General features: G+C 64.4%; 1 protein-coding gene across 2 annotated transcripts; it reads right to left on the bottom strand.

Moving 5' to 3' along the window:
* Positions 1 to 821: 821 nt before the first annotated feature.
* On the bottom strand, positions 822 to 8,853 carry IGF2 (insulin like growth factor 2). 2 transcript variants are annotated; one of them, XM_052661771.1, is made up of 4 exons: positions 8,352 to 8,853; positions 5,397 to 5,559; positions 3,474 to 3,622; positions 822 to 3,167 (listed from the first exon to the last, which is right to left on the bottom strand). In XM_052661771.1, the coding sequence occupies exons 2-4, from the start codon at positions 5,551 to 5,553 to the stop codon at positions 2,934 to 2,936; spliced, it is 540 nt and encodes a 179-aa protein (XP_052517731.1). In that variant the 5' UTR covers positions 5,554 to 5,559; positions 8,352 to 8,853; the 3' UTR covers positions 822 to 2,933. The 2 variants fall into 2 exon arrangements, with proteins under 2 accessions (XP_052517731.1, XP_052517732.1); XM_052661772.1 differs by lacking the exon at positions 8,352 to 8,853 and adding an exon at positions 7,360 to 7,437.
* Between the last annotated feature and the right edge of the window lie 374 nt (positions 8,854 to 9,227).

The following is a 9,227-nucleotide window of genomic DNA, read 5'->3' as shown; positions in this document are numbered from 1 at the left end:
AACCTCACCCCGCCTGGACGCCAGGAAGCCCCGCGGAGCTCTGAGCTTCCTGGGGGCAAGACGGGGCGCTGAGGGGGCGGGCAAGCTGTCCCCGAGGGGTACGGGGGGAGCCTCCCCAAGTGCTCGGAAGGCGGCCACCTGCTCCCGCCTGCTGGAGCCCTTCGCTCACACGTCTGTAGCCCCTTCCCCCCTGGCCCGCCGGGCAGGCCAGGAGCCCCACCTTGGTGGCCACCGAGCACCTTCCTGACACCTGGAGAGACGCCTCCCCGCCCCCTCCTCCGCCCCTCAGAACCCCCGGGGGACCAGCCACCGTCCCCCGGGGGCCAGGCCGGGCAGCGGCCGTCTCCATTCCCCTGACTTCTCTGGGGGGCACAGTGGCCGACACCCCCACAGAGGCTCCACTCTCCACTCAACCCAAGCGACAGGGACAGATTAAAAAAAAAAAAAATCAAAAACAGGGCGATAAATGGCGGAGGGCAGGATGGCGGCAGGGCCGCGGTGACGGCGGTGACTGTGTGTTCCTCGTCCTTGGTCACTGCCCCCCTGTTACGTGGGGTGGGAGCAAACTGATAAAAGAGCGCGCAAAAAGCTAAGGAGGGGTAAAAAAAAAAAAAAGGAAAGATGCCCCAGGAGTAATTAAAGAGGGGAGACAGATCAATTGGCGTCAATTTGGGTTCTGATTCCCGTCTGTAACTCTGCAAGCGCCTCGCCGTTCCTTCCCCCCGAACGTTTCTCTCCGAAATCTTGCTGGACCACTTCCTGCCTCGGAATGTCCCCCCACCCAGCCCCCACTGCCCCCCACCCACCCCGCCATCCTCCAGACTTCCCACACTCCCCGTCACCTTTGCCAGCCTCCGGGGGGGCCCCTCATTTCTGAGAGGCTTCCCCAGGAGGCTGGCAAAGATGATCCCTAGGTGTGCTCGGGGGAGAGGGCTCCCCAGATCTTGCAGGAGCACACCCAGGGGGTCAGGCCACGTGGTAGGGCTCGTCTCGCTTAGCTGCAGCCATCTCCTGCCTGGCCAAACCGTTCCTCGCTCTGCACGATGGTCGGTGCGTGGATGCCCCTGGGGTCTGGGGGCACCCAGGACTTACATTCTGTGGGCTGTGGGGTCAGGACAGGTGCCGAGAAGAGGTGGGGATCATCCTCTTCTCGGAAAGATGGAACCACCTGCCTGAGCCCGAGACACACCTTCCCACCATGGCGCATCCCAGGGGACCAGAGGGGAGCACGGAACAGGAAAACCTCATCTCGGGGCAGCTCAGAGAATAATTTGGGATGGAATTCGGTCTCAGCTGCACAAGGCTGGACACAGGTGTCCCTAGAGAGTGTGTGTGTGTGTGTGTGTGTGTGGGTGTGTGGGTGTGTGTGTGTGTGCGTGCATGGATGCATGTGAGGCTATGTGGGTGAGTGTGTGTGCGTGGATGTGTGTGTGCGTGCATGGATGCATGTGAGGCTATGTGGGTGTGTGTGTGTGCGTGGATGTGTGTGTGTGCGTGCATGGATGCATGTGAGGCTATGTGGGGGGGTGTGTGTGTGCGTGGATGTGCGTGTGTGTGTGTGTGCGTGCATGGATGCATGTGAGGCTATGTGGCTGCGTGTGCGTGCATGGATGTGTGTGTGTGTGTGTGCGTGCATGGATGCATGTGAGGCTATGTGGGTGCGTGTGTGTGCATGGATGTGTGTGTGGGTGTGTGCGTGCGTGCGTGCATGGATGCATGTGAGGCTATGTGGGTGCGTGTGTGTGCATGGATGTGTGTGTGGGTGTGTGTGCATGGGTGTGTGCGTGGATGTGTGTGTGTGTGCGTGCATGGATGCATGTGAGGCTATGTGGGTGTGTGTGTGTGCATGGATGTGGGTGTGTGTATGTGTGCGTGCATGGATGCATGTGAGGCTATGTGGGGGTGTGTGTGTGCATGGATGTGGGTGTGTGTATGTGTGCGTGCATGGATGCCTGTGAGGCTATGTGGGTGTGTGTGTGTGCATGGATGTGTGTGTGTGTGCGTGGATGTGTGTGGGTGTGGGTGTGTGTGCGTGCATGGATGCATGTGAGGCTATGTGGGTGCGTGTGCGTGCATGGATGTGTGTATGTGGGTGTGTGTGTATGCAGGGTTGCATGTGCTTTCCAAGGTACGGATTGTGATGTCAGATTTTGGAGGGTGGGGGTGTTTTGCCAATTCGATTCTACCTGCGCGATTCGGGGTTTCTGCTCCGCACTCCCCTCCTCTGGTCTCACAGCGTCCCCTCACTGCTCTGTAGGGTCCCAGTGATGGAAACTTGGAGGAGGAGCGGGTTGGGGTCTTTGGTGTCACACTGCCAGTGCCCGGGGAGGGCCTGGCGAGGGGGGCGGAGATGGCTGGCCAGCAGGGACAAGCCTACCTGGAAATTTGGTCCCTTCCTTTCTCTTAGATGATTATATCAAAGCCAATTTAAGTCCAGATCCAAAGGGAATGAGAAGGAAGGGGGGGGGCCGAATTCTTTTATTTTGCCAATTGTTTTTAAGCCAATTTATTTTTAGTATTTTTTTCAGCCAATTGATTTTTTTTTTTTTAAAGTTTTTGGAAAGCTAGTTTGCTTTTCTGGTGTTGCTAAAAAGCCAATTCATTTCAAGGGGGCTGATTGAGGGGTTTATGATTGCAATTTTGGTTGTATAATTTGGGGGTAATTTGGGGGGTGATAATTTGGGGGGATATTTAAAGCCAATTGGTTTTGTACGTTTTTAGAGATGTTGTTCTGATCCCCTCGGCCAGATGGAAGGGGCCGAGGGGGACTTGCCTGACATGGGGAGGTTGGGGCACAGAGGCCGGGTCAGGGGAGCCCGCAGACAGGACGGTACAGGGATTTCAGAGAGAGACCTAGTGGGGCGGTCCCGGTCAGGAGGACGGCGCGAGGTAGATGGTGTCACTTGGCAGAATTACGACACTTTGGCTCACTTCTAATCGCTGGATGCCTCGGAAGAGGCGCCCCCGTGGGTGGCAGGGTCCTGGGTAGGCAGGGCGATCAGCGGACGGTGACTCTTGGCCTCTCTGAGCGCCTCCAGCTCCTTGGCGAGCGTGCGACCCCGGCGTGCTCGCAGGAATGCGGGCAGGCCCCTGCGCAGGCGCTGGGTGGACTGCTTCCAGGTGTCATATTGGAAGAACTTGCCCACGGGGTATGCTGTGAAGTCGTCCTGGGAGAGGAAGAGTGAGTCAGGGGCTGCCCAGGCCCCGGGGAACGCGGCGGGGCGACGCCTAAGCTGCCCCGGGTGCCCCAGGTGTGATGGCAGGTGTGACAGGCCAGTGCCCACCCGCGCTGCTGGCCAGCGCCCCCAGTGGGCAGAGTGGCAGAGTGTCAAGGACTCCCTGGCTGCCCTCTCAGCTCAGCAGCTGGCTGTGCCCTGGTCCCCTGGCTCCAAGGTGACAGCCCCGCGGGGCTGCAGAGGGAGAGAGGGGAGGGTCCCCCTCGGGGCTGGGCTGGAGCTGGGGGGCTGTCTTACCGGAAGCACGGTCGTAGAGGCAGACACATCCCTCTCGGACTTGGCGGGGGCGGCACAGTAGGTCTCCAGCAGGGCCAGGTCGCAGCTTCGGAAGCAACACTCTTCCACGATGCCACGGCTGCGTCGGTTTATGCGGCTGGATGGTCGGCCTGGCGGTCCCCCAGGGAGGAAGGGCAGGACAGGTCAGTGCCCGCACCTGGCAGAGGCGGGGGTCCTCGGCCAGCCCCCCGCCCCCACCCTTGGGACGGGACCCCCGGCGGCCCTGCAGGCACAGCCAGCCGCAGCCTGGAGGGGAGGAAGGAAGCAAGAGGCGGGCCCAGAAAGGACAGAGGTGACAGTGAGCGTGAGTGACCGGAGCCAGCCCCTGGCGTCCTGCGCCTCCTCCCCGAACGTCAGGTGGGCCCCGGCCCCGCGTCCCGGGACCCCGGGGGCCCGGCCCGAAGGCCGGCTGGGACCCAGCTGCCACCCCGGAGCCAACCAGGAGCCCTGGAGACGCCACCGCTGAGACCGGCCGGAATGGGAGGAAGAAGGGGAGGACGGGAGGCGAGGAGTGAGGAGATGCACAGACCACGCCCTCCTTTCTTCCCGCCCTCCCCTCCCCCCGCCGCGGCTCCAGACTCGGCCACGCGAAGTCCCCGCCCTCCTTCCGCGTCCGTGGGGGGGGGGCGGGAAGGGAGCCCCCAGTAAGGGGTCCGGCTGCAGGGTCAAAAGGGCCGGGGGCTCAGCCCAGCCCACCCGTCGGGGAGGCAAGCCTGGTGCCAGGGCCGGCCAGCGCTAGGCGCTGCGGTGCCACTTCCTGCCCCCAAGGGTGGCAGAGAGAGAGGCCACGGGAGAAGCCAGGGCAAGCAGGGGCCTCGGAAGCGCGGAGAAGCGGGTGTGCTTTTCAGAGCGAAGCGCTGGCATGCCAAGACGGGCGTTTCCGGCCCATTTCAGAGGGTGGGTAAGTAAAGGCTGTGGAGGAAGGTGCCTCGTGGGCGTGGTGGGCCGGGTTCGAGCCTCACGGCCCTCGCCCGGCTGTCCCAGCAGTGTCCCGCCCCAATCCCCACGGCCCGGAGAGGCATCTGGCTGAGCCCAGGGAGCGCACGTGCCCCACCCTGAGGGCCAGGCTGCCCCTGCTCCCCCATTTCCCCTGGAAACCACGTGGGCACTCTCCCAACTCTCCTGACAGTAAAGAACCGGAGGCCCAGACTACGGGGGGTGAGGGCAAGAGCCCACGCTGAAGGAGAGGTCACTTCCATCGGGGACACGCCCTGCAGCACGGGGCCGCAGGGCGGAGGGGGGCAGAGGGGTCCGTGTGCCCAGCCAGGCGTCCCCGGTCCGAAACCATGAGAACCAGCCCAAACGCTCAGGCCAGCAGGCAGGCAGCTGCACCACGAGCCGCCCTCAAGTGTGGGTCCCGCCCAGGCCCCGAGCCCTCTGCCTCCCACCAGGGCAGCGGGCCCCCCTCGTGGATGGAGCCACGTGCCCCCCAGCACGCACACTCACACCCCCAGTGACAAGTGCTTTTATTCTTAATGGCATTCAACCCATTTGATTCCATCTCACATCTAAGAGTCCACAGATACGTGCCCATCGCCAAGACGTGGACAAAAGGTGCGGGAAGCCAGTGCCCACAGCTGCCCGTGGGCAGGTCAGGGAGAAGCAGGAGGGGAAGGGTTGTCTGCGCCCCCCGCCACACCGGAACTGGGCCTTCAGCCCCCTCCACACCCCACCCGCACTTGCGGCTTCAGGTCTGGCCACTTGTGGACACACCTGTCCATTCTCCCTTGACTGTGAGTCGTGTGGCTAGAAGCCTGGGCCCAGTCCCCCGAGCCAGGGAGGCTGGAGGGCCTGCAGAGGCGACTGAGGACCGTGAGGAGGACCCCAGCATCTACACGGGGCCTGCTGCGCCCACCCCTCCCCTGGCCCCAGGGAGCTACTCACTGAAGTAGAAGCCGCGGTCCCCACAGACAAACTGGAGGGTGTCCACCAGCTCCCCGCCGCACAGAGTCTCGCTGGGGCGGTAAGCAGCATAGCAGCACGAGGCGAAGGCCAAGAAGGCAAGAAGCACCAGCATCGACTTTCCTGCTGTGATCCCCATTGATGTCTGCGGGAGAGACAGAGGCGTGAGCCCACCACCCCGCCCAGGGCCGGCCCGCCCTCCGGCAGACCCCCGGATGGCTCAGCCAGGACGTGCCGGCTGCTCCCTTTGGGACCCTAAGCCCAGCCACCTTCTAAGTCCAAGCCCAGTTGCAGACTTAAAGCCTGGCTTTCTCCTTAATCTTAATTGCTTTAATTACAGGAACAACAAGAGCTTTCTCTGTTGAGGCTGGTGGGATGCAGAAATCACCCCACGAGGAGGGAAGGGCTGGGGGCGGAGCCTCTCTGATGGGCCCCAAGTGCTGGTCAGTACCTTCACGTGGGGATCACTGTCCCCCTCGTATTATTGCCGAGGCTTGGCCACACCCAGAGCGGCAAGGGCCAGTGCTGGACACTGGACCTGGCCTCCATCCTATGAAGTCATGGGGGCGGGGCCAGCACAAGGCAGTGGCCACTTCTTGAGCCTCCCTGAACCAGCCAAGATGGCAGAGGGCCCCACCCCAGCACAGAACATGTGCACCCCAGAGGCCCAGCCGGGCAAGGGCGCCAGGAGGACCAGCCTCCCTCCCAATGCGACGGCGGGGGGTCCCGGCCCCACGCCTCTCCCTCCCAGACGGCCTTTCCCAACTTCTCGGCCTGCTGGTGAGCAAAGGTCAAGGGTCTGGTGGTTGGCACAGGGTGCCAGCCATGCTCCCGGGAGCCTCGTTCTCCGGCGTCTCTTAGTCCCTGGACCCCAGTCTTCCCTGGGGTCCCCAAAACACACACGAAAACCAAAAGCGTTCTTTCCAGGCCTTGCATCGCACTCCCAATGGCCAAGGGCCTCAAAGTCCTTCCAGGAACACCAGAGCCGCTCCCCTCTTGGGATGCCAAACCCCAATCGGAGAGCTGAAGAGAGCAGGTCAGGCCCCACCCCACCCCGGGGCAGGGGGACCAGACACCAGGTTCCCTCAGGGCCCATCTGGGGGAAGAGATGCACCTCAGGACACACCCCCTCTCAAGGCTGCGAGGCTGAAGACTGGGGTAAATAGGCCCCGTAAAGGGGAAGGATCTTGGCTTCCCTTTAGACACAGCAGCCACTTCCGCCTCTGCAAAAGGTGGAAGCCCCCCAGGCAGGCATTCCCAGCCTGTCCTCGGCAGGCCCAGCTCCAAGCCCCTTCTGGGAGGACAGTCACGGCCCGGCGCCCCTCAGCCGTGGCACCCTGGGCTACTCAAGCAAGGGCCCGGGTGGGCTGCCGACATGTGTCCGTCCCAGACACTGCACCCAGTGAACACACGGGCGCTGAGCCGCACACGACTTCCCAGCCTGGAGCAAGGTTGTTGCCTGTTGGAATTTTGGTGCAATAAATCGTGTAGGAAATGAGAGGACTGAGGAGGAAACTCAGTCGCGCTTAAGCTCCTGACGAGCAGGGGCCAGCTCCATGGAAGATCTAAACGGCCACCTCGCCCACCACCCCTCGCTGGACGAAACCCCAGCCTGCTTCCCCGCCGCCCCACGGCCGCCCCCTCCAAATTCTGAAAACAAATTTGGCCAGCTAGGAATTCCCGCTGTCCCAGCGGCAACTCCGTCTTTCTGCAAGCCCAGCCACTTGGTGTGGGGTCCAGTCCAGGACACCAGCGGAGAGCCGAGACTGGACAGGAGGCAGGCAGCCACGCAGGCCAGGTGAGCCAGTGGGCAGAGGAGGGGTGGGGGACAGAGGCAGAGAGGAGGGGTGGGGGGCTGAGTGAGGGGCGGCGGGCGGGAGCCAAGCGGGCTGCGGCGGGCGGGAGCCGCAGCGCAGCGGGGTCCTGGCTCCAGAGCCGCTGTTACCTGCAGCTGGACAGGAGGCTCGCTGGGGCTGGAGGAGGATGAGGAGGAGGAGGAGTCTGGAAGGCTGCCTCCGAGGAGAAGCTAATGTCCAGTTTGCAGGCTGGTCAGTGCCTCAGCTTTTATGTCTGGGCCGGCTCCTCCCAGCCCCGGCTCCACCCTGCCCCCACCCCGCTCCCAGCTGACCACTCCCCCCGCCCCCTTCGCTCCCGCCCCCTCCGTCCTCCCGGCCAGCCCCTCCTCTCCTGCACCCCCAACCGCTAGCCCTAGCGTCTCTCAGCAAAGTACCAGGGCGGGGGAGGGGGGCTCCTCCTGCACCCCCAGCCCATCTCGGCACAAGGAAATGGGGGGGGGGGGGCGGTTCCGGAGGGGGCTGCTTTCCACCTCCTTGTATGGAAACTTCCATCTGCCCACGGGGGCAGGGGCAGTTACCCTCTCCGGACGGTCCATTCCGGGCCCCTCTGAGCTCTGGACCAGCCCCCCTCCACCCAGATTCCTGGTTGGAAATGTCGGGGACCGGGAGAGGGAGGCGGTGGGGGGGGCGCGGAGGGAATGTGGCGTCTGGCAGGACTTTCTTGCCAACTCGGCCCCCCTCGCTCCATCCTGGCCCCGCCCACCCAGTTTTCCTCTCTCGGTCTTGCTGGCAACGAGTCAACATACCAGGGTGGGTTTCTGAGATTTGCGCCCCTTCTCATTACACGGCCGCCGCCCCCCCCACCCCCCGCCCACGCCCGCCTTTGCCCCCGCACGGCACAAATCACAAACTTTCAGTAACAGCCCCCTGCACCCGCAAGGCGACCAGGAAGTCGGCGTGCACAGAGCTCACACCTCCCCCGGCGCTCCCCAAGTCCCTCCCCCGCCCCCCACCCCTCGCCCCTTCCTCCGCGGCGCGAGGGAGAGCGCGGGGTTCGCCCCGGGGGACGCGACCGCCAGCACCCCAGCCCCGTCTGCCCGGGCCCCGCCGCCCCGCCGGGCCCGGCCCGCACGCCGCTTACCTGGAAGCCGGCACCGGAGCCGCCCACCTTCCTGCTGCGTATTGCAAACCGAACAGCGGGCGAAGGCCCTCCTGCCGGACACTCCTCTGCCAGCGCCGCTCTGACCGAGTCGCGGGGGCCGAATGTGCGACGGGGCAGAACGGGGGGATGGCTTTTTTGGGGGGGGGGGGGAAATTTTGTCTGATTCTTTAGGGAGGACGGGCTGTCTGCGGGCCGGGGCGGGCCAGATGTTGTACTTTTAGGGGGGGAAAGGGTATCGGGAAATGAGGTCAGCTGTTGTATCAAGGACAGAGAGGGGCAGAGATAGTGAGAGAGACAGGGTGAACGTGAAAAGGGGGGGCCGAAGAGAGGGCGAGAGGGAGAGAGGACAGCGAGAGGCGGGCAGGCTCACAGCGGGAGAGAGCAGCGCAGAGAAACAGAAAGCGTATAATTAATCCACTTTGGGACGGCGAAGGCGAGAGGGCGGGCGTGGAAGGGGAGGGAGTTGGAGGCAAGGAGCTGGGGGGGACGGGAGGGAGCGAAGGGAAGGCTGCGGAAGAAGACAGGGGGCCGGGACCAGAGGCCGGAGAGGGGCCGGGGAGCGCAGAGAAGCCGAGGAAAGGGCGCAACGTCGGGGGCCGGGGAAGGTGCTGAGGGGGGCGGAGCGGAGGCGTCACCCGGGCCGCGGGCGCCCAGCTCGGCTTGGGCCGACGGAGCCCTCGGCCGTCGCGAGCCCGGGCCTCGGGGGGGGGGGTGGCGGTGGCGGCGCCGGGGCCGCTCGGGACGCAGCGAGGAGGGGGAGCGGCCGGGCTGCGCGCCGGGGGAGGGCCGGGGGGGAGCGCGGGGGGATGACAACGCCGGCGGCCTGCGAGCCGGACTGCCTGCGGGGGGGACCGC

This window comes from Budorcas taxicolor, chromosome 25 (assembly GCF_023091745.1).
Source record: "Budorcas taxicolor isolate Tak-1 chromosome 25, Takin1.1, whole genome shotgun sequence".
NCBI classification, from domain to species: Eukaryota; Metazoa; Chordata; class Mammalia; order Artiodactyla; family Bovidae; genus Budorcas; species Budorcas taxicolor.
Note: the sequence above shows the minus strand (reverse complement) of the source record. Positions and strands in the feature narration are given on the sequence as shown.

Excerpts from the sequence above, each read along its gene's own strand:
- IGF2 (XM_052661771.1), bottom strand. The coding sequence starts at position 5,553 with ATGGGGATCACAGCAGGAAAGTCGATGCTGGTGCTTCTTGCCTTCTTG. Across the intron at positions 3,623-5,396 it reads GGACCGCGGCTTCTACTTCA|GCCGACCATCCAGCCGCATA; the intron begins GTGAGTAGCTCC and ends GGGGACCGCCAG. Across the intron at positions 3,168-3,473 it reads CCTCTACGACCGTGCTTCCG|GACGACTTCACAGCATACCC; the intron begins GTAAGACAGCCC and ends TTCCTCTCCCAG.